The sequence below is a fragment of the Helicoverpa armigera genome, chromosome 2 (genome assembly GCF_030705265.1).
Source record: "Helicoverpa armigera isolate CAAS_96S chromosome 2, ASM3070526v1, whole genome shotgun sequence".
Classification (NCBI taxonomy): Eukaryota; Metazoa; Arthropoda; class Insecta; order Lepidoptera; family Noctuidae; genus Helicoverpa; species Helicoverpa armigera.
Window position 1 is genome coordinate 6,506,304 of NC_087121.1, and position 24,709 is coordinate 6,531,012.

At 40.6% G+C, this 24,709-nt stretch overlaps 3 protein-coding genes across 7 annotated transcripts in view; 2 read left to right on the forward strand and 1 right to left on the reverse strand.

Moving 5' to 3' along the window:
- Nucleotides 1-18,261, reverse strand: LOC110376186 (carboxypeptidase B1). 2 transcript variants are annotated; one of them, XM_049844086.2, is made up of 8 exons: nt 18,155-18,261; nt 3,058-3,287; nt 2,551-2,656; nt 1,706-1,920; nt 1,207-1,364; nt 947-1,066; nt 395-533; nt 1-136 (listed from the first exon to the last, which is right to left on the reverse strand). In XM_049844086.2, the coding sequence occupies exons 2-8, from the start codon at nt 3,206-3,208 to the stop codon at nt 18-20; spliced, it is 1,008 nt and encodes a 335-aa protein (XP_049700043.2). In that variant the 5' UTR covers nt 3,209-3,287; nt 18,155-18,261; the 3' UTR covers nt 1-17. The 2 variants fall into 2 exon arrangements, with proteins under 2 accessions (XP_049700043.2, XP_021190260.3); XM_021334585.3 differs by lacking the exon at nt 18,155-18,261 and adding an exon at nt 3,486-3,646.
- Nucleotides 1,778-9,227, forward strand: LOC110376079 (uncharacterized). Of its 4 annotated transcripts, none has more exons than XM_064038582.1 (12): nt 1,778-1,916; nt 4,459-4,815; nt 4,994-5,163; nt 5,242-5,943; nt 6,022-6,190; nt 6,265-6,428; nt 6,545-6,698; nt 6,933-7,084; nt 7,708-7,764; nt 8,157-8,241; nt 8,348-8,463; nt 8,671-9,227. In XM_064038582.1, the coding sequence occupies exons 2-12, from the start codon at nt 4,725-4,727 to the stop codon at nt 8,839-8,841; spliced, it is 2,031 nt and encodes a 676-aa protein (XP_063894652.1). In that variant the 5' UTR covers nt 1,778-1,916; nt 4,459-4,724; the 3' UTR covers nt 8,842-9,227. The 4 variants fall into 4 exon arrangements, with proteins under 4 accessions (XP_063894652.1, XP_063894654.1, XP_021190116.3 ...); XM_064038584.1 differs by having other exon boundaries at nt 1,802-1,942; XM_021334434.3 differs by lacking the exon at nt 1,778-1,916 and adding an exon at nt 3,978-4,356.
- Nucleotides 17,476-24,709, forward strand: part of LOC110376109 (sodium-dependent nutrient amino acid transporter 1) — a 17,543-nt gene continuing 10,309 nt past the window's right edge. The window contains exon 1 of the mRNA XM_021334476.3: nt 17,476-17,636. Within this exon, the coding sequence (XP_021190151.2) occupies nt 17,634-17,636 (3 nt within the window). The 5' untranslated portion in view covers nt 17,476-17,633. The remainder of the gene's footprint in view (nt 17,637-24,709) is intronic.

Consider the following 24,709-nt stretch of genomic DNA (forward strand, 5'->3'; position numbering starts at 1 on the left):
TTTTCAGAAGTTCTGGTTCATTTTATTTTAGAATTCAACATCTTTTCCGAAAAGGACAGCGTGTTCTGTTTAGTACTGCTGCGCCAACCACGCACCACGCTCAGGATCGTATTAATAGCTTTCTTCACGTATATACCTGCAAACCAATGGATATCATCAATGGCGGAAAATCTATTATGTATTACTTAGTACGTAATTAAGTTTAAAGCGGTTTCCAAGTACCTAATAGATTAAGTATATTACACCGTTTAATCACTGAAATCCGTGTTTTAAATTAATTGTTATAAAGTGAATCTATAGATTGTCTAATATCACAAATGCCTACAGTAATCAGTAGTCATAGAAATAATGATTCATTCAAATGTGCTTGCTATCGCACTGTATGGAAACGTACCCAGATTGCTGGTATCTGTGTAGCTGGGAAACATTTGGTGGTACGGCTTGAGGATAAACACAAGATCTATGCCCGCAACACCGGTTATGTAATCGGTCAGCGTCCCTGCCACGCGCTCGTCGTTACTGCTCTGGTGGACCTGAAAATTAAAGCCAGTTTTATACAGCCTTTTTATCGATGGCAAAATTCTACAAATGACCCCTCCTGCTGTGTCCATTCAATGTCAATCCATCGTGTTCCTTCGTAAGCCTTTTATGTACCAGGGCCGCGGTAACTCTTTCAAACAATACCGCAGCCACTTTAAACAGCCCTAATATTCAATTTAAACAAAAACGTAGGTAAATTGTTAACTGCTAAACGGTATAGTAATTTAGAAGAAGACGGAATCCCTAAGAAATCTTAGCACGATTCCGTTTTCTGACCCACCTAAGTAGCATACCCAACGAAGAGCAAAATGGCTCCTAGCTGTGGAGGGCGAAGCAGAAGATTTTTATCTAGTTTCTGATTACTTCAATAAGAATATTTGCATTTATTTTCTCGGTAGATACTTACCTCGTAAAGTCGACCATCCGGCAATCGCGCCTGCCTGGCGGCATATTCTCCAATCTCTTGCAAAGTGCGGTAGTTACTCGGTGTTCGGAGTGAATAACGCCATGGGTAAAGTATGTACTCCTAAAAGCAAATGTATTTATATGCTTAAATTGCTAAATTTAGGTCCATTTCAATATCAATTTGAGCCTAGAAGTTATTTTTTGGATGAAATTCGAACTATGATCAAGTGTGAGAGAGGTGTTCATGGAAATGATGCCAACCTTTTTCGGTGAGAAACTTGCATGTAAATGTATTGCCAGGCTAATAATATCCCCCAGTTTGTCGACATAAGTGCGAATGGCTCTCGCTTCGGAGGTGGAAAAGGGTTTTTGACCAGGGTAGTACTGACAACAACGCGGTGGTGTTTTGTGAACATCATCTGAAATAGAAGATGTAGTAACTTGTTTTGATGTTATCAATATTTACTGTAAAGTAATATAAATAATCTTTCAGGGGGGTCTCATGCAACAACATGATAGTTTGGCAGTTTTATAGATAACGGTGCAGAACAATTTGTGTTCGAACATCCATTTTATCTTTTATTGGTAATACTTACCTACTGCACCACTACTAATCTGTCTGCATTAAAATTAAATTCATAATTATCATGTTGTTTTAAGTATTTGAAATTCCTTCCTATGGTAAATCCCCAATTGATTTATGTAGGTATAAGTTGCCTATCTACCTATATAATAATATCGGCAAAAAATATCGATTTACCTTGCCAATGATAAGCGAAATTGCGATTGATGTTTGTCCCAAAACAGGATTCTTTATCTTCGGCAATCTTTTCAACGTTTTTGTGCCATTGGGATGGTCGTGTGTGAAGTCTCAGGGTTTCGTTGCGCGCCCATTCATCGAAGTCCACAGGAGGGCGTGATTCCATCTCATGCGTGAATTGGATACCATCAGGATTTGCAAGCGGAATCAGGTACCTTGTGGAAACGACAACACTTGGTGGGTAACTACCTTATCCAACTACAGATCTATGATGTGTAGGAAAATTAACTAGATATTCTGCTACAAAGTGATACTTATCTACGAATACTTAGTTATCGTTCAATCATATCTTTTTTGTAATTTACACTAACACATGGATAGGTAGTCATAATATCTAATGATAGTTATATCCGTCATTATTTTTTGATAGAGGATTTAATTTAATTTGATGGCCCACCAACGTTACTGCTATACCACCATATTTTAGATAAGAAGTTACTTAGGTACCTATGCTATGCAAGAAAAAAATGTAATCCTCAAATATTGGCTAGCCTCAAGTACCTATAGGTACCTAACACCCTTTGTTTTAGCTACTAATAGCCAGTTTCTTCATCAAAAGTAAAAGCCAAAGTAAAAGTTAAAGTAATGTCTAAAGTAAAAGTAACGGTCAAATTCATTTTTTCTATTAGTTTTGCTGTCACTTTAGCCTTGAAAAAACGAATTTGACCGTTACTTTTACTTTAAATAGACATTACTTTGACTTTAACTATTGATGAAGAAACTGGCCGTCAGTCGGTAAAGTAGATGGGTACCTATGTATTGTTCTACTTAGGAACTAAACTAACCAGTCGTAATCATTGAAGAACGGTGTCTGGTAGCTTGCATCATAGAGTAACTTCTCAGCCAGCTCCAATATAGCATTAGTCGCTCCCCATGACATCGCGTTTAGTGCTATGAAAAACATTGCTCTTTGAAGAAGATAAAAAGTTCATACAAGGAAAAAGTGTTAATAATTATGGTCTTGAAAGTAATTTAAATTTTTGAACAGTTGCCTAAGATAAGAATGTAAAACCCTACCTTTATACGTCAGTGATGTCTACAACATGATATACATTTTATTACTGTCTGGCGATCCGCGATGGTGATTTCATTATTTCTGCGTCTTGCCTATGTGCAGATATATATTAAGTACCTAGGTATATAATATATTGTACTTATTAACATGTTGTTCATAGATGTACCTACTTTGCGCGGCCCCGAGTTACCTAATTAGTTGGGGTCGACACTAGGAAAAGATGTCGAGTCACGATACTCAAAAAAAAATACCTATTCCAATAACACAGTTATAGTACCTCCAATTATAAGGATACCAGGTTTTCTAGTTTGTTTATCACTGCGCAGCTCCACCGCCATAATACTCCGGTTCTCAAATGTGAGCGGAGCCAAGTGCATCACATTCACCACTTCTGGATCATGTCGACTGAATCGTTCCAGCGTAGCCATCACTATTTTCTGATTGGCGTACTGCTTAAATTTTATATAGTCACCGGCACTTCTCGTGGTTCTTATTTTAGCCCCAGATCTGAATAAAAGTAATTTAATAAGTACAAACCTCAAAGCGGTAACTAATAACTATTGAAGTACATTGCATCTCCGTTTTCACTTAACTACTTACTTACTTTAAAAGCAGAGGTTTCTATTAAAGCACAGGTTACGTTTCTTTAACATAGTTGTTCATATTCGAAATTAAATACCTAGGTAGACATTTTCAGTTACTCACAGTTCAAAATTTCTTGGTGGAAATAAGACCATGAAAATAGCACCAAGGAAGTATGTGACCGCTACTAAATAAACTTTAATCTGCAAAAGCATGATTGTACACAAGAAAATCAAACTATTACAAAATGTATCATAAAATTCTGACAGCAGGTAATATTTTTTTCATAAGACATGGACTATGAAGTTCATCATCATCATCCTTAAGAATTGAATTTGAATCCAGGGATGATCCTCATCCATTACAAGAAAATTACATGTCACGTTGACAGCATACAGACGAGGGCGGGAAGAAAAAAATCACTGAAAATATTACCAAATGCAGAAGTATTAACTTTTGATCCATTTGGGGGATGTTCTTTCCGGGGACGTAGGGTGTAACTTTCCCTTCTGCTAGTTATTTCTCATAAGTCGGTGTTACGTCGTATTTTATATTAGCCGTTTCAGGCCGCTTTGCCGTCGTCCTGAGGGGCACACAGCGCACACCCGGAAAAAATTACCCTCACTATACTGATAAGTAGACACTCTGTCGAACCTGAGTTATGCGCGCTTTTCTACAAATAGATAACATTACTGAAAATTTTAACCGTTTCGTAAAAAAACATTATTTATAAATAAATAAGCCCATGAAACGTTAAGTTAAAACACAAGAATAATGACTAGGTTCTGGCCACATACGATCTTTGTATTAAGATAAATTTATGCTAACTTAAACGTCAACGTAAGGCATCATGCTATGTCAAAATATGAAGAATTTGTTATCATGAAAACTTATGGATTTTTGATAGCATTAGGATTTATACAACTAGTTTTGTGCAACCACGACCATAATAATATTACTGACTATGATTTGTACCCTGTTTGTCCCGTTCGATGTAAGTGCTCTCTTATGCAGAAGTATGACATTACTTCTGGTAGGTATTTGCATTTCCCATAATATATACTCCTTTTCATAAAATAAATTATTTGTGTGTTAGATTTCCGTCGAAAAAGATCCTACACAGAATACACGCGATGGCGCGCTAATCAAGAAACTACAAACGAATTCCTAGTGAAGGTTTTAGATGAAGATTTACCAACGACTCAATCACAGCAAATTATTGCTGTGAACATTCAGCCAGTTACTAAGGGAGGTGAGAAGATTATCATCGGTGGTGCAAAGGTCCCTCCACCAACAACTGCGTCGACTACCACCGAAGCGGTTAAAGATTATACCCGATTTGTGCCTCCTACTACAGCATCAATGGCTCGAGCAGAAGGGGGGGAACTTTATCTTGCTCCGATAGCTCCACCTGCTCCGACAAATGCACCTATTCCGGCATTGCATCCAAAGGGTTGGTAATGTACCTATTATTGTTATTTTTCCTATATCAATACAAGTTACTAATCTTCTTTAGTGAGTGCTTAGCCATACATTAAACAAAAATATTTCTTGTTTGTTTTACTTCATATGTATATCAATCTTAGGTATACATAGTATTACAAACTAAGAGTGCAAAATCGATCATACAGGCAGCTATGCTGGTCGAAATTCACAACGTGATGATAGTCCACCTGCCAGCCCTCAGTTCCTAGCGCGGACACCGGTATTGATGGCACGTCAGTACGCACCGATAGCTCCAGTCGCATTCAGTCGTCGTACAACCATTGCTCCGTTAACTCCACCAGTCGTCCATAGTTATGTAAGTATCATACCGATGAAAAGGACCGTCTTATCCTAAATGAAGCGATCTATTTATTTTCAATTATCTTTTCTGCAGGAGCAAGGATCTGAACCACAGTCATTAACTCCTACTCGGACCCAACCATACTCAGAAATTACACTGCCGACTAGAACTACAACTGATTTAGATGAATTCCAAAGATATACTTCGTTTGAAGAAGCAACTACAACCCGGGAACATTTAACTCGGACCACTTATGCGGTTCCGGATAGAACCACAATACCTTTCGAGTTTACTAGGTCTAATGAATTGGAAGTAGAAATTGAATCAACGACTGAAAGAAAATATTTTGAAGATGGTAGAAGACGGGAAGAGGAAACTAAAAAAAATGCTGAAAAAGATTCTGAGTCTTCATATAACATGATGTTTTATAGTGACGACGATAGTGACTCCGGCTCCAAAAAAGAAGATCCAGATACTAGTGATAACTATGATGACAAAAAGGGTAACCAAGAAGAAGCTACAGAAAAAGATCTTCCAGACTCTAAAGATAACGACACTGAGGACCAAGATACAAAAAAATCTTCGGTTATTAAAGATTTGCAAATAGAACAGGAAGAAGATGCTGCGGACAACGTCACAAGAAGGATGACTACTAAAGGTGTCATTGGCATTCCTGCCATAGAAATACTATCGACCCAAGGATTTAAAGACACACTCAGAGATAAACGCCGCCCGTTTTGCAGTTTACTTAAGCTAAGACAATTGAATTTTAATTCGCCACGAACATTAGCAGAGGTAGTTATTCAGCTGAAAATTATCTTAATGTTTTATTGAATACTTGTATTTCACTCAATTATTATGGTTTCTTATTAGATAACGAGTCAATTAAAGCAGTGGGCGGAAGATAGTCCCGTAGCTAAATGGATAGATATTACTGATGGAAATTATACCGCAATGGAAAATCCTATTTACATGATGATGGTAGATGATCCCAGCAGTGGTCAAATTGTATCCGCGAAGCAAACTGTCATGATTGTTGCAGGTAAAGTAAAACATGACGATTGTATTTTTAAAACCATGTACAAAAATGAGAAGCCTCAAACTTTTTTTTTACAGGTATGCAAGGGCGAGACCACCATGCAGTAGCTGCTGCTATGTACGTCTTATATCAACTAGTAGAGCGAAGTGAAGCTCATGCTGACCTACTCACAAAATACCGTTTCTGGGTCATACCTGTATTCAACCCCGATGGATACGACTACTCCATGACATTTCCACACGTATGTTAATCAGTATATGTTATTTAAATAAAAAGTTTGATTGGTAAGTAAACATCGAGAACGGTATTAATTAACTTCCTTGTATAGTTCTGAGAAATAACTTTTGCCCTTTGTAGAGACGAGAATGGTCCAAAAATTTGCGTCAGTTATGGGATACATGCAAAGGACGCGAAACATGTAAAGCGTGTGAGAGCCACGGCTTGCGATGTACTATACAATCGTGTTATGGAGTTAATCTTGATAGAAATTTTGAATATCAATGGATACCTGGTGAGAAAAATACATTATTATTAACTTTTGCCCGCGACTCTGCTTACCTATGCTATAGATATTATCCGTTCCGTTTCCTTAATATTACCAAATTTATAGATTTTGTGAACCTCTTTGCAAACTTTTTATCGCTGAGGAAAAAAATAAGTCACGAGTTTTCAATTAATATTTTTATTAATTACCTTACCTCTGTATTTGTGCAAATTGAGAAGTATTACTTGGTGTTTCTTGCAGCGGATGAGCTTCGAGCAGAGCACCCCTGCGGCAGCCTGTACGCGGGCTCGCGGCAACTCAGCGAGGCGGAGACGCGCGCTCTCACGCACTTCATGCACGACCAGCACACGCCACTGTTCACCTTCATTGCTTTTAAAGAAGGCGATGTTCTGGTGAGGTTTTTATTTTATTATAAGGGTTCCTATGCAGTGTCTTTTGAAGATCTTTGGCAGTAGTTACGGGTAGACAGAAAGTTTGACAACCAGTCAAGAGTGGATGGTTTGGCTTCGTAAGCCAAGAAGTAGGTCTCGGGTTGCCCCGAGTTGCCCGGGCAACTGAACAGAGTGAGTGTACCGGGGTGTGCGCATGCGTTTGTATCTTCTGTATAGTTAGTCTCCTTCGAAAATAGGCACCATTGTAGAAAATCGGCCCGATTACGGGAAACCTGTTGCTAACTGCTTTCAGACGAGGACAAAGGCGCTCAGTTTGCGAGCAGCCGACTAATGAAGTAGTCAGACAGATCAGTTTGCATTAGATAATTATTTATCAGTAGGTATTTCCAGTGCCATGAAAACCGATGAGGTATTACGGGAAATAATACTCGTGGATAATAAAAAAATAATCAACAAGATTATCAATTATTAGGAAAAATGCGGATATGTCTTTACTTGGATTATTTTTACATCATTCGGATTTTTTATTGATGTATCTACTTATGAAAAAAGCTTGTAAAATAAAATGGTGTTATTAGCCAGAGGTTTGCTAACATAAATTAAACTATAATCGTCTCTTGCAGGGAGTTTTGTATCCATATTCGCACACTAAGAAGAAGCGTGCTTTTGATCACGTATATGTAAGTACCTTATTTAATCCCTTTACATCGTATTGAGCACTGAAAATGCTTTTTTATTTCATTCCACAGTAGCATGCGCTAGTATTAAGTACCTATCTAGCGGAGGTAATCCGTCATATTCTGATTCACTGTCAAGATAATATCAATGTAAATTATTAATAACCAAGGAAACTAGTATTAGCACCACACTTTTTTTTCTTGGCCATTTGACCATGACTTACTTTCGATAATCATGATTTTTTGGAAGCATCGACAAATTCATCCTTAGTTTTACTATATGGTAAGAGTATTCAGTCTCTACGGTATACAAACCCCTTATCTTAGACTGGAAAAGTACGGGCATTTGATGACTTTTCCATATTTAAAATATTTATTTTCCTTTTAATGATCAGAGACAACGGGCGTCGAGGGCGGCAGCAGCAGCTTACAGCATCGGCAATCGACCGTATGTGGCCGGACAAACATCCGAGTTCTTACGTAAGGTTCATTTATAAGAGTTACATATTATATCTATAGTTCTAGTTTTGGAAAAAATATGTGCTTGTATTACTAAAAGCAGTTTTTAATAGAGTTAACATTTTAGCCTTATACGCTGGCGGTATAGAGGACTGGGTCGATGGCCACTTGGGCATCGACAACACATACACTATTATGATGTTCCGACCCACGGACTCATACAACTCTAAACTTATTACAGAGGTATGTTCCTATCTATTATGTTAATAAAAATGTATCAACTTAAAAATCCTTTTTCGCTATGGACTTTTTTCGTTATCTTCGTTTGAAGTCCATTGTAAAATCCAGTTAGGAACACAAAACGAATTCCAATATTTGACAATCCATGTATGTGTTATCACCAAGCTTCAACTATCTGATTATAAAAAGTATATAAAATGGCTTTTCCAGCGTGTTGTCCACGAAGCATACGCAGCAATGGACACCCTACTTCTTCAGAGTCTGGAGCCTATGGGCCCTCCGCCGGTGACGCTGACCAGGACTGGTCATGCTACAGTTACACTACCAAGTTCACAACATTTGTTGATTGTAATTTCTATATATTTACTACTTAATGGTTAACTCCATCACCTTTTATGGTATTAGCAATAACGTATATTTTATGATTAGAATGTCAGTAGCTAATATCGAACGACGTGACGTGTTTCTGTGATGCAATTAGAAAACTTTGTTATTTCTGATAGTTCTAAAAGAAAACAGGTCCAATTTAAATGGTTGATTGTCCTTTTGTTGTTTACAATTTGTATGTCAGTATATCATTGTTAAACCTTATATCTGAGAGCTTATCTTTTCATAAAACCTCGGAATTTTCTTTAAGCAATCATTACAATTCAGTGTGCATCAGTTAGTAATGAATGGTTTGAATAATTATGTTTTGCTTTTATATGTCAGCTTATGTATATTACCTTACATTTAAATAAATGAGTTTTCTTTGAAAGTTTGACATACATATTTGTTTTTCTTTTGTAGAGCCATTTGCAAAAAATCTTTAACAAATTATATTTTATGCCTCTTGCGATACAGGCGCTGCTTAGTTCAAAGGCAGAGCTTCCTAATGGGTGGTCTGTATCCAATATAAAAATTATCAGCACTGTTTTGCTACAACTAGTCGTAACATGGATATTTTCATCTAAGTTTATGAAGCGTCCGTGTGACTTCCCTGAGACCTCGGCGCCCGGGTTCACTATACATCCTGCACCATAGGTACTACTGGACAATGCCCGCTTGTTCACTTGTCGACTGCGCTGGTATTTCAGTTTTCTGACCACCAGGGAGGAAACTGATCAGTTGCTAGTTGTAGTCGTTAATCATTTATTGTCGGCAGTTGGATCACTGCCTATTTCAGAGAGAGAGCCCACTGAGAAGGCTGGTAGTTACTTACCTGTAGTAGTAGTGGGGTACCTAATGTGTCGTAGGTATTTACGACAACTGTAGGTATTTATCGAACTGGTGGCCACCGCACCTTGTCCTACGATAACAACGCATATTTATCAGATCAAGATATATTAGTTAAATTATAGGGCAAATTGATAATTATTTTGATACGCAATTATTACAAGAGACGAAAGTCCAATGTTTCGCTATATCGCTTCAGCTGAGTTAGCGCCAGATGAACACGTTGAAATGGGTAATCGTAGCAGTAATAATACTCAATATAATAATGTTTTACAGTATTGAACCTACAGTCAAAGACATTTTTGAAATCTCTTTGCCTACAACGAGAATTCAGTGATGATTTTTAATCCAGCAATTTCAGTGTTCTATTGGCAAAAGGTCTCTCTCGATTTGCTGGCACTTTAGCAGGATTTTTAGATGAAGTGCCAACGACGGTAGAATACTGAACTTTTCATACAATTAGTTTAACCTTCCTTTAACTACTGTCCCAGCGAAACACTTGAATAAAATTCCGAGGTCGTATTAGACTGGCCCGTATGCAGATATTGATAAAGTAATCACTACTTACGCACAAGATTTTAGCTGGCGACATCATCATCTAATAATCTTCATCAGATTGAGATAAAATGAATTACCTAAATGTATAGATTCATGCATGTGTATGATAGGTATACCTAGTGTCTGTCATTACCTACACGTTAGCACATTCCCGGTCTACCTACCTCATTAGGTTTGAAATAATTATTTGATACGAGCCAAATCACTTAAAACTAGTGCCAAGCAATATTAGACAAAAAATAAGTAGGTATATAATAAATTACCATTATGTTACCCTTTTTCTAAATAAAACCCTAGTGGTTAATTTTAATTACTGAGTAAGAAGTAGGTATATAATATTATATCCATTTTGTTGACCAGTTCCTAAATTAGAGCTACCTACGCTGTAAGTAAGTATAATAAGAAAAGATTACAAGAAACAGCTATATTTATCTCCAATATTAGTTCCATTTAGTACCTACCTAAGCATGTATTGTGTTTTCCTAGCAAACAAGTAGGAACATCGAAAACAATAGAAGCTCCTCAAAGTAATAAATAGCACCTGCCAACACGTATTTCTATTCGTGTCGGTTCGCCCTCCCAGGCCTCCCACCGATGAAGAAAAGAGAGTGAAAGAATAGAGATTGCACCTCAGTCTGCACGAACGCTTGTGCGGATCTTATTAGAGAACAGCCACTGTGGCCGACGATCGGTCATGCTGAACTGCCGACATTGTTATTATTTTATTTGTTTCGAATTAAGAGGCCGTATTTTCATAGATTAACAGCTTTTGACTATTGTATTGTATTCAAAATATAATATGGCATTAATCAGGAAATAATGCCGATAAAAAATAAAATTGCTTGCGGGTTTTTGTAATCTTATCTTGTATCATCAGAAAATCTTAAAATATTTCTGTCTGTTGAAACTTATGATCAAATTACCTCATTATATAATATTAGATAGGTAGGTATCTACTTAGATAGCCGTCCGCTCTGGCTTCGCAAGAGATAATTTAGATTTTCTGTAAAAAAAAACAAATCTAGTCACGATCGTCCTGCGGGGCTCCAGGACTGTTCGAAAGTGTACCCTGGTACTCAAAAGGCTCCAAAAGGCATATGAGTTTTAGTCATGCAGCACCCACAGCGGGAGTATAATTAGATGACCATCCACCAAAAAAAAAAATTGATACTAGATACCTGCAAACATTATAGAAAAGTAGGTAGTTGTCCAATTTAGTGCAATCATCTGGAGTTTTTTAAATCTACGTAGATACTTGTTGCTAAACGGTAAGTCTTTCCGGTTGGAAAAATAATGTTTAACAAAGCTTCTTACATGGGTAGACAGTTCTATTAAGGGTCTTTCAAGGGTAGCTTTAGGAAGAAAAAAGGATTTGGTGTCCGGTAGCAGCACTCTCCTAACAACCCGCTGCAATAAAGGCTACTTCACGTTGGTCTTCTGTGCGAGTTCTCATCTCGAGCCATCCCTAACACGAGCCGCAGCCCGAAACTAATATGCTCTACCAAAAGTTTGTTTCGTTTGTGTGTACTTCCGTCCCAAAGAAAGGTTGGAGTTACGATACTTATTTTAAGACTCAGAAATAAACCTACGTTAATCACGACTTAAACTAGATAGTTTTTACTGATTGATCATTGAACTGAAATTATACAGAGCTAAGAGATATTTGAAGCCTTCCGAGATTGAATCTGTGTTCTGTGAAACGCAAATCTTTAAATACGTAGGTAGGTACTAATCAGATTAATACCTATCTTAGATAGGTACTTAAAACAATATCAGACAGACAGGAGCTCTCGTGTTTTTAATAAGTAAGGAATCAAGGAATTTTTAATCTTTTTCCTTATACAGTTATTGTGTCTAGACAAACAGATAGGGCTGAAGTCAACACTGCGGTGGGTACAAATGGTGATAAGGTGTATTTATTTCGGACTTTCCTTTCGATTGTTTGTCTGAGGAAACTTTTGGAATTCTACTAGACAATAGGTACATAGCCTACGTGCTGTTGCCCACGGTTCCATCGTAAATCGCTTCCTGACTTTACTACTTTCCGTACCGGGTTAAAGTAGCCTAAGTCTTCCCATGGGAATTCTAATCACTGTTTCATACGGGGAAGTATGTTATCCTGGGATTTTTGGATTATTTAGTAAAACATGGGTTATACTGTATTTAGAAAAACAGTACCTACTTATTCTTTTTGAATTCAGGGGTGCAGTTTCACAATCCTTTAGGGTGCATCAAACTAGAGGCTGTGAGCGCTGAGAAGCCTTTCATAATTAGGTATATGACACGGCAATTTCCATATCACGTGCAGGTAATTCAACGCATTAGCAACATTCTTGTTCAGATTTCTACGTAACATTGATAACTTAAAATAATATAATCAAACCATTCTAAAAACCTCAAATGGCAAAAGCAGTCGTAAAAGTTTTGTAATTTGTACTGGGATCTATTATTTCTGAACACCTGCAGCCGGCCTTATTGCAACTTCAGGAAGAAACCCTTTAAAAATAAAAAAAGGATAATTACTCTGCCCCTGCGTGGTGATTAATGCTCAATCCTTCTCTATGTGAGAGGACTCCTGTGCCCAGCAGTGGGACGATAAAAAGGGCTGTAACAGTAACTCTGACTTATCGCAAAATATTTGGAAATATTATCGCAAAGAAATATATCTCCCACTCTCCTAAAAAATAATTGTCACGGTACAAGTGAACTGAAAAAACTACTTATTATCTTTTCTATAAGAAATAATATTTTCTTACATACATAGTTACAAGTGGAGCTAAGTAATATAAAACGTGTTAAAAACGGAGTTTAGGAATTTGAAACGTCGTGTAAAGGAAAATGTAACTTTATAAAAACATTTCGATTAAATCCCGATTGTGTATAAATAAGAATTTGTGTTCATTTTCATTTTATCGCAGTTTGTCGGTAAACTACGTAAATCTATTATCTAGCGTTTTATCGCAAGCTTATATTTCCATATCAAATTATCCATCTACATCGGTTCGTGCGACTATAATGAGCATTAAACGATTAACAAACGTGGCATTAAATCACATATAAACTGTTACTCGTGCCTGCATTCTAGTCTGAACGCGCCATTATTGCATTATACTTATAGAGGAAACACAAATACTTTTAGCAAAATTGCTTCACATTTTATAAGTTCCTAATAAAGACATTCAATAATCATGGTATTGAAGACTTATGGTGCCTACCTAATAAACGAATGAATTATTATATATGGATGACAAATTATACTATTCATTCTTCGATCGTTGAGTTATCTATACTAATATTATAAAGAGGAAAACTTTGTTTGTTTGTTTGGTTGTAGTGAATAGGCTCAAAAACTACTGGACCGTTTCTTAAAATTCTTTCACCATTCGAAAGCTACATTATCCACGAGTAACATAGGCTATATTTTATCCCGGTAGGGGCAGTAGTTACCACGGGACGCGGGTGAAACCGCAGGAAAACGGCTAGTTATAATTAATATTGACACAAATCATCATCATCTCAGCCATAGGACGTCCACTGCTGAACATAGGCCTCCCCCTTCGATCTCCACAGATTTACACAAATACTTTTATTAAATTTAGATTAGTTACATAAGTATGTATTCAACTAAAACTTTTATAAAAAAGTCGACTTCCAAAAACACTAAATAGCGAAAAAAGTAACTAACTATTTTTAGGTGCCTCGGCCTAGAAGTCAGTGTCTGGAAGATGCACCTATAAATAGTTTTGTTCAGCTTTTCAGTATTTTTGGAAGTAATTTTTTTGTAAAAAGTTTTTATTTTCAACTTTTCAAGCATAGTTGTCACTATCCGCATTAGTCGAAAGTCCTCAGCAATATGAATTAATAAGCCCAAACACGAGGTACCTGTTAATACATACCGTTTTCGAGTTCCCTCGACCTTCTCTCGTCTTCACCATCGGGTCAGCTCTATACTACTGTTGTGTAGAGCGGTCAGGCATACATCTGACTGACAAGTTTTTAACCCATGCATGCCTACAATTTTCCCATCATCAGATCCTGACCTGACGACTGTTGGACCACCTTGGAAGAATAACATGTCAAATAAAAAATGAATTTTGCAAAACGGTCTAGGCGTATTTGAGTATTCGGTGATCATCATCATCTCCCGACCCTTTTTCCCTCCGAGTACTTATTAGGTGATCATACTACTCCTCCTTTTCGGTTACAAAGGCTGAGAATGAGCGCTTGCTGTAATTTATAAAGCTCCTCAAAAAGCCCTATCTTTCCCACTACCTCAAATGACGAACGGACGAACAAACTCTTTCAGAACAACAAATCTGTTTGTATGGTTTTAATAACTGATACAAACAAACTATTTATTTAAACAACGACACCCTTTTCTCGAAAAATACTTATATGATTGGTTCGATTTTCTTTGAGTTTCGAAAAGTATTAGCGTCAATAAATATTACGAAAAGGTCTAATTTTTGAGGACGATTCCTCAGAGGCGAGCGTTCGAGATATTTTTTGCTGGGTAAAACGAAAGCAGCGAATAGGAATTTGAAAGAACGCTTAGATGCCAAAAGTTTCCTCGGTATGAAGCGTTTCATAGTGTTCTAAAAAAATATGTTGAGGTACATATCTTTGTAAAGAACTAAGGAGGTCTCTACTTTCAGGAGTAAAATCTTAAAATCTTACTCCCACGAAGTCATACATCTGACTTCAAATAGTTGTTTGAGAATATTTCTTGAAGCGAATCCTTTCATAAATGCGGATTCATTGTCATGTAACCTGTATTTATAGACAATTGCCGGAATTTCATATTTTCATATTTTAAAATACCCCTGATTAGCTTTGCAGACAGTAGGTATTAATGAGATAATCTGAGATAAGTATCAAATGTTCATTTTATTTATATTGGTTAAGGAAAAAAATATTTTCCTAATCGACCAGGTGACGTTGATAATTGTCTGTTGTCTATCTTTAGTATGTGGGTAAAGTTTAAGTTGCTATGTAAACAACCTAGATTTAATTAATTATGTCAATCGTCACGTGACGAGTGCGAAGGGCACGGGAGTGCGGCCGATGCAACTCTACTATTTACCTGCTGCGCAAGGAAATGTTCGCGGAAGAACCTTCGCTAAGAACAAAATGTAGGGTTCACATTGCATACATGTTTTTCTACTATATTTAAATGGTAATTGAGGAGAAGTCAGAAGCCAGTCGTATAAAATGTCCGTTTAAGGTCCTGATTCGTGCAATTATTATGCATACACGATATGCATTGTTATATTAAGTTATTTTGAGATCAGAATAATTTATAGATTTTTGAGTGTCTTTTGCATAAGGACCATGAAAATTATATATGTTTAAGTTCATGAATGAGCGTTTTATAAAATTGATACAATATCACTTGATGCACGAGTATGAAGTCATATTGAATACAGAAATACATTGCACGATCCAATATATTGTCCCGCTTTACTTATTACATAATGCTTATTGTCTTTCTCCACGATTGACTGTCAGATCAAAAGACATAGAACGATTACGTATGATGTATAATAGGTACACGTATAGCTCATTCAAACTACTGTTAATTTTATTGTAATTATTGACTGATTCTACAGTCGTTTGCTTAGCTCAGTTAGTATAGGGGTGGTGGTAATAACATCCTCATCATCCTCCGAGCCTTTTTCCCAATTATGTTGGGGTTGGCTTGCAGTCTCATCGGATTCAGCTGTGTACCAGTGCTTTACAAGAAGCGACTGCCTATCTGACCTCCTCAACCTGGTTACCCGGGCAAATACCCCTTGGTTAGACCGGTGTCAGGCTTACTGGCTTCAGACTACCCGTAACGACTGCCTAGGATGTTCAATGACAGCCGGGACCTACAGTTTAACGTGCCGAAACACAGTCATTGGTGTCTAAGATATGCTTAGAAATTACAAACAAACTTTGAAAAGTTTGAAAAGTTCTGCAAGACCTGGAATCAAACTCGCACCGTCATACTTGTGAGGTTGGTTCCTTGCCCACTAGACCAGGGGTGGTAGTAATAACGACTATATAGTAAGATCTGTATTATATGTATTAAAATTAATGTAAAGAAAAGGACCGTTGATGAGAGGGCAAAAATTATGACCAGAGGTCTGGCTTATCCTTTGGACAAAGAATTAGCATTACCATACAACGTGGCTATGCAGCCAGTCTTCTGGCCACTGGAAGCCTGATCAATGTTCTTTTATATATATTTTTACTTTTGTATATAGTATTTTAATTTTGTATTTCTATGTGAATATAGGCTAGTTTTAGATGTGAAATATGTTATCATTATTAATCTTAATAAATTATGTTCTAGGTTTAATGTAGTCACTAACTTTACCTTCGTTAGAATTTCCTCCCTTTTAAACAACGCATCGTAACTGTCCTTACATACAGAACTGCAGGATATGATTAAATAATTCAACGAAAATTATACAAGACTATGATACATTTATTACAACTGCATGTCATAGCCGATTGATATTCCTCAATCACGTCAGTAGTCGGAAAAGGATGAATTTCAAGTAAAGACCCAAAATATATGAAAGCCACATGTCGAGAATATTTAATTCTTTTTTCCTCTAGTCGGTTTGTTTGCATATTTTTTTATATTACTAGTGAATTTATGTCAAATAAGCCTTTGCTAGGCCTTTATGAAACCGATTGCCCAGGTAACCGAGCGTAGGGGGTCAGATAGGCACTCCATGTAAAACACTGATACTCGACTGCATTCGATTAGACTGAATTTGTTTAGATTGGTTTTTATAGTTATTGGTTACATTCGGTTAGGCAGAGTTATAACTTGTAGCTACTACTATGCATGGTTATAAGTAAATCAATGTAGACTGAATTAATAAACCACAACATTTTAATAATTACTTAATCGGTAATTTTAGAATACACTTAAGTAATATGTATAGATGCCGACCTTATGAATGGGCACATGATTGCATAAAATATTGGCGAGTTGAATAACGTTGAAAGGTAGCCTTTAAATTATGTTTCGGTGAGTTATTTCAAGGTACTTCAAATCAAATCAGACGGGCAGCTTAACTAGCAAACTTAGATCAGTATACAAGGTTGTGTCGGGTTAAGTGGTGTAGTCCATATACCAAAGCACTTAGGTATTGGTTTCGAGACATTCAAATACCTACGAGTATTGGTTTTTTTTATTGATAGATAGATAACTGAAGAAATCTGTCATCGAGGACGGCAGGTGCTCGCAGTTTGATACGTATTTGTATAAAACAAGCGAAGAGCCACCACAACGTCTCACTCGCGTGCGGCAGGTGTTCGTCGCCTTAGTTGCCTGCCCACCAATCACAAACTGATCAACTGATCGCAAAGTGAAAATAAACAATTCAAGTGAATCTGTGAAAATGGTGAGCAGAATTTTATATTTTTTTAGTTCTTGACAGCCTTTGGATTTCAGCTCACCTGAAGTGACCAAATTTCAGGTATTTAAAAAAATATTTTATTAAAGTGTTTTGGTGATTAGTGGAATAAAATTAAATTTTGGACTGTCTCTGTAATAAACCAAGGTAAAGTTTTATTGCTATAATGACACGTTTTTACAAGGTTTTTGTCCGTATACTCATTAAAAGTGAATTAATATAAAAAAAAACACAATTCATTTTTGATATCAATTATTGCCATCCTGTAATAACTTTTTTTATAAAACCTCCATTTTCTATCATAAACAATAACAAAGATAATGAATAGCGAACAATATGTTGGCAAAACATAGATATAAGTAGATATGTGGCCAACCCTTTCAGCGGTCACTTTGTAATTTACCGGGAAACAAAGTAAGGTGAATGATACACAATGTAAATATGTTCGAGGACACATCACGGCTTCAATAGTACCTAAACAGATTCGTTGACATATGTGTACTTACATTGGAAAGGTGTAAATCCTCGCAGTAAATAGGAACGTCGTTAATACAGCTCTATTAGAAGTGAATACACGTTTAAACGCGTTCTACCTACATGAAAGTCACTCGATAATAACGTATGCATGCGCAATTGAACATAGCCTTGGTAATGACTTTCATTGCCACGGTCAAATCCAACGGTCTGTGCGGAAAACTTTTTGTATCACTGCTGTGTCCTAAATAAGTACAACTTGTTACCTAAGTATAGACATTGTTGTAGGATTCACGTGCAGAAGGAATGTGCTTATAGGTACAGTACACATATTTAAAGAAAACTTGTTACAACTATTTAACATAATGCACTATTTATGTTGTATTGCTTATTCTTCCTATACCTATTGTTATCGTCCACTAAACAGAAATAGTTTTCCTTGGTTATAGTCAGTATAGAAACAAGTAGTTTATGCTAAATAGAGTATCAAAGCGATATACTCTTCTTTAACTAAAAAAAATACTTTTCAGTCACAAAACCCTTAAAAACTTAGATTATATGCGTGTTATGCTAGGTGAGTCATTGGTTCCAAACTTTCGTTTCATTACTTTATCGGTCAATATTTATATTATACCTACCTATGTGAGTTCCGGGCGAGTTTAGTGTTTACCTAACTCAAAGTAAGAGTTAAAAAGAAATAGGTACCTTTGTTTTGGTTCGGACTTGTATGCATTTTTCCCCTTTGGCAACTTTTTAATTAACTAAAACTATAACTGAAGATTGATAAGTAATTTATAACTATCCCAAACTTAAAATTCTGTAAAAACTTTCAAATTATATACCTACCTACATTGTAAATATTATATGTAACTGTTTTCAGCTGTAAGAACTTTAAATAATAGTGACTCTACAATTTGATAATTAGTAATCCATAATTGTAAATCATAGTTATTAAAGTGATGCCAAATCCTTAGTTCGTTATAATTTATAATCTTATTAGATATTCGATAAATTATTGAAAAAAATATTTATTGCTTCCATAAACAGTTTTGATGACGGTGATGCATAATCTGCAGGCATAAAAATAAGCAAAAGTTAATGATTACCTAACTTTGATGATTCAAGCAATTTTGACGTATTGCTATATACGCCAGTTTCAAGCAGAAAGGTGTTTCTTTCGAAATTCGTATAGGTACTGAAAACTTAATTACTTGTTAATCGAAAATAATAACATTGTAAGTACACACAGTCTAATTTTGTTGCCTTTCTAAACCAAATATTTGACCCTTCGGGGTTCCTCGAGTTAAGAGGCTAGCTTTTAATTTAAGGGCCCTAAACATTGTTGGCATTTGAAGGACAATAATAGATAACAGACACGTGATATTCTAGTGACGCTTGCAAAGTTGCAATAATTTGTCTTTCTTTTCCTTATTACGAATAAATTATTTGATGTGTATTCAGATCCTTGACAAAAATTAATCACCTGACTTTTTTATCATTGTTAATTACCACTAAAGGATCAATATTTACTTATCTTGACGTAAACAATTTTGATGTAAATGGGTAATATGATAGAGATATTACCTACTTACTAATAAAAACTCGTGAAACAGCACGCGTTAATAAGATCCTGTTTATGATAATTAAATGTCTTATTAATTTGATCAATCTATATCAGTTGATAATATAAGAAATATTGAAAGAGAAATGTATTCTAGCAGCTCTAAAGTTCATATTCCATTGGTGGAATTTCTAAATTATTTAGGTACCTAAGAGAGTCTACCTAGGTAATGAATAAATGTACCTTTTTTTTTTTTTTTTTGGCAGGGGGAAAATCCTCATGGACTTCCCTCCACCTGGGGTCGGTGGAGGGGGTGTGCCGGACTCTTACCGGCTAAAAACCCACCCAGTGTTGCCTTCTATTACCTATTGTCGAGGGCACGGGTATCGCCAAAGCATTCTTCCGCACCCCCGACAGGTATTGGCCCGCCAGATGTTCAAAGGCGGGCCCCGTCAACCTCTGTGGCCGTCACCCAGCGGCCACAGCAAACTCCACTAAGAGAGGCGCGCGCAACACAACGCCACCGTCTCGAGGCCTGTTCCTGGTCGGACGACAGACGCCCCTAGTCTGTCGCCCGCAGGCCGCGCCCTATGGTGGCCGGAGATCAGCCACCCTGCGACGCCCACCACGTCTGCTGCGGGCGGGGAGAGAGGAAGCAGTTTCTCTCTCCCTTTCCGCCGCCTCCTTTAAAACCATCACATCCTCACAAAAGGAGGCGACGGCGTTCCACCCTTCTTCGCTGCCGACCATGCAGGACACGACAGCCGGCAGCGAAAGACTTCCCGCAGCATCTACCGCTGCCGCTAGGTTACGGCGCTGCGTTGCCCATGCTGGGCATTCCACCAACGTGTGCAGCGCCGAGTCCTCGCTGCAAATCCCACAGTGGTGGCATTCGGGCGTGGGCTCCCGGCCTATGCGACACAGGAACTTTCCGAAACACCCATGCCCGGTAAGAACCTGTGTCAGGCGGAAGCTGAGGGCGCCGTGGCTTCTCTCCAGCCACTCCTTCATAACGGGCCTGATTGCCGCGACAACGGCGTGCCCTGCCGTGGGTCGCGCAAGTCGCTGCTCCCATTCCACCATTAACACCTGGCGGAGCTCTGCCCTGCGCGCCTCAACTTGTCGAGGCACGAGGCACTCACCCCGCTGCACTGCTTCCTCGCGCCATGTATAGAGTGACGCGAGGACTTTCCCGTCTAGGTCCCATGGTGGGGATCCGGCTAGGAGGCATGCCGCTTCAAAGGAGATCGTACGGTATCCCCTTATGACCCTGATGGCCATCGCTCGCTGAGGTCTTCGCAGCACTGCAAGATTGCGGGCCGTCAGGGTGTTCGCCCACACTGGCGCGGCGTAGAGCGCCATCGCCCGCACGACCCCCATATAGAGCCTCCGGCAGGAGGTATTGGGTCCCCTGAGGTTGGGCAGCAGGCGTGAGAGCGCGGAAGCTGCGGCCAACAATCGGGGAGCAAGACGTTGGAAATGCGGCCCGAAGTCCCACCGACTGTCGAGAACGAGACCGAGGTATTTCATCGTCGATTCGACAGCGATGGTGACCCCTCCTACTACGATGCTAGACCCCGGAGGTGGCTTCTTCCTCGGCCCATGGAAGCAGAGGGCCTCAGACTTGTGCAAGGCCACCTCGAGGCCAAGACGCCGGATCCTTCCCACGACCTGCGCGACACTGGCTGTGGCCCGAATGGCCGCCTGTCGGTACGTCTTCCCACGTGCTGTTACTAGCGTGTCGTCAGCGTAGCATATCACGCTGACGCCGTGGAGAAGCGCACCGCGCAGGACCCAATCGTATCCAGTGTTCCACAGGAGAGGGCCGAGAACCGACCCCTGAGGAACACCGCACGTCATCTCTCGACGACCCCATCCTTCTCGACCCGGGTACACCACAGCTCTTTCTGACAAATAGGCCCCGATTATGCGACGGAGGTACCCTGGCACTCCATGAAAACGGAGCGCCTCCTTTATGGTATTCCAGGGCAGGGTGTTGAACGCGTTGGCGATGTCGAGCGACACCGCCAAGACCACCTCGCCCCGGGCGACTGCTTCCTCCGCCAGGACCCTCACGCGCATGATCGCATCGACTGTTGACCGCCCCTTACGGAAACCGTACTGGTTGTCCGCCAGATCTGGCCCTTCTCCGGTCATGTGCTGAATAAGGCGGTCGGCGATGATTCGCTCAAAGATTTTTCCCACCTCATTCAGCAACACAATGGGCCTGTAGGCAGATGGTGAGTCTGCGGGGCGTCCCTCCTTCTTGAGCAGGACCAGCTTTCCGACCTTCCACTGGTGGGGAAACTGACCCTGCTGCAGACATGCGCTCAAGAGTCCTGCAAGTCGGGGCCCGAGAGCCTTTATGGCCAGAGCCCATACTCGGCCTGGAATGCCATCGGGCCCTGGGGCGGTGTTTTTGATACGAGCGACCGCCACTCTCAACTCTACCTGGGTCACTTCGGGCACGTCGTCGTCGTCGACCTCTGCGTTGAGCATGCTCCAAGGCGGAACCATGGCGGGTGGGTTATGCTCCGGTCTCAGGGGGAATAGAGCGCTAACCACATCCTCCAAAAGTTGTGGCTGCAGAGTCTGGGACAGTGGGGGAGCCCACTGGCGCAACTTACCCCTGACCATACGGTAGGGGCGACCCCAAGGGTCACGATCTAGTGTCGCCAGTAGTTCCCTTTGAGCCTCTGCTTTGGCCTTCCCGATGGCCAGCTGGAGAGCGCTCTTTGCCTCCCTGTAGGCCTCGTAGAGTTCCGCCTCTTCGGCCGTCGCTGTAAAGGGGCGACGGCGTCTTCTTCGGTACCTGGCATATTGGCGGCGCACTTCCACACATGTGATGCGCAGCTGTGCAATCTCCTGTGACCACCAGTATACCTGGCGCCTGGATGGTGTGGGATGGACTCGTGGCATAGCACTGTCGCAAATCTGCGACATACTCTCCTGTAACCACTCCGCTTCTTCTTCGATGTTAGCAGGCCTGTCCGGATGGTCTAGCCAGGCCTGCACAATAGCGGCTTCCACGAGAGCCTCTCGATCCAGCCGTTTAAGTGCCCAGCGCGGGCCCTCTCCAGTGCCCACCGGGGCAGCTTGAACCGGCCCGCTTGAGGTATGAGTGGAGATACTGAAACGGATGTACCTATGATCAGACAGCGTCTCCACCCCCTCCAACACGTGCCAGCCCTGGACGCGGCAAGCGAGCACAGGGCTTGCGAAAGTGAGGTCTACTATAGACCCACCCAATTGTCGCACGCACGTCTGCACGCAACCCCGGTTCAGGAGAAGCAGGTCTTGCTCGACTGCCCACTCCTCTATTAACTCTCCCCGCACATTTGTAGCCGGGGAACCCCAGGCAGTAGACTTTGCATTGAAGTCCCCCAAAACGAGAACGGGCCGTGGACGACTACGACTTATAACCGTGCTTAACTCTAGCATGATCACCTCGAGGTCGGCGAGAGAAAGGCTGGGGGCAAAGTACACCCCCGCGATCAATAATTCACCCCATACTGCTGTGACATAGCCCCGCCCCCGGGTGACGACCTCAAAGGATGGGGTGTCCACAGCAATTCTTGCTATGAGCGCCACTGAACTGTTGCTGTCGCACACCCAGTCATCCCTAGGTGGCACATAATACGGCTCGGCGACGACTGCGACGTCGATCATCCACTCCGCCATGCTCTGGAGCAATAGATCCTGAGCCCTGGCGCAGTGGTTGATGTTTGCTTGGAGGAATCTACGACTTAGGGCCATTATTGTGTGTCCATGGTAACCTCCTCGAGCGTCGATGGATCCAGTACCGCAGCCGATGGGTGAACCGGCTGTGAGGGACCAATTGTTTCCATCTGCGAGTTATCTGAGTTACTACTAGCCGGCGGATGAACCGACTGTGTGGTAGTGACCCGTGATGTTCCTCTCTTGTTTGGCTTGGGCCTCGCGCAGACCTTTGCCCCAGTCTGATGGTCGGCTGGTTTGCCGGATGCTGCACAGAGTACGCAGTGAGGATTGGCTGTGCAGGAGGCTGCCTTGTGCCCAAGTTGGCCGCAGCGGAAACAAAGCTGACTGCGGTCGACCCCCGCGGTACACTGTACTCCCACATGTCCCTCTTCCAGGCAACGGTAACAACGAAAAGGCTTAGGTGCCATAAGCGAAACCTGTGCTGAGACCCAACCCACAATCAATCTTCTTCCATTGGAAATCCTGTTGGCTGCCGCTACGGGGCAGCTTACCAGTACTTTCCCTAGGCCAAGGGCTCCTCTTCTAATAGTTCCCGCCTTTATTTGCTCTGGCAGACAGTTTCCGGCCTTTGAGATGGCCCCGGCAACCTCGTCCGTGGTGACAGAGTCGTCCAGGCCCGAAATGAGTAAGTCTGCACACTTCGTGGGCCTGGAAACTCGGACGTCTTCCTGTCCGAGTGAAGCCCTAAGTTTTTCAGCAAGGGCATCAGCTTTAGGGCCACTAGTGGCACCGGAGATTTCCAGTAGTCGGGCACCGGTTGTGGTTGTTTTGCACCGGATGCCCGAAATGCCGAGGTCACTTAGCGAGATGTTCGCTTTCGCCCGTGTTAGCACCTCAGCATATGTGAGACCCCGCTCCTCCGCCCCAGGCTGTAGTGTAAGGACCACCGCCGTCGAACGAGGGGCACGTAGCCTCACAGCCTGTTTTTTCGCCGCAGAATCTGTTGGCTTAGCCTTGCGGCGGGTGTTTTCCTTCCGACGTCCTCTTCGAACCGTCGTCCATTCCACCTCATTCGTTGTGGAGCTCGACGATATTGGGCGAGTCGCTTGTGTTAGCGTCACTCCAGAGGGAGCCCCGTTACCCGACTTTTCAGTAATCTTCGCCTTTTTCTTCCCCTTTCGATTTGGCGGTATCACCCCCGGGGTTGCCGTAGCCGTCTGGGCCTCATGTTGAACACGGGGTGCTGCGGCTTTTGCCGCGAATGACGGCGCCGGGGATCTGCGTTCATCAGAAGCAAGAGGAGGCCGCAAGATTCTGCCCTCCAGAACCGAGAATCGAGCGTTAA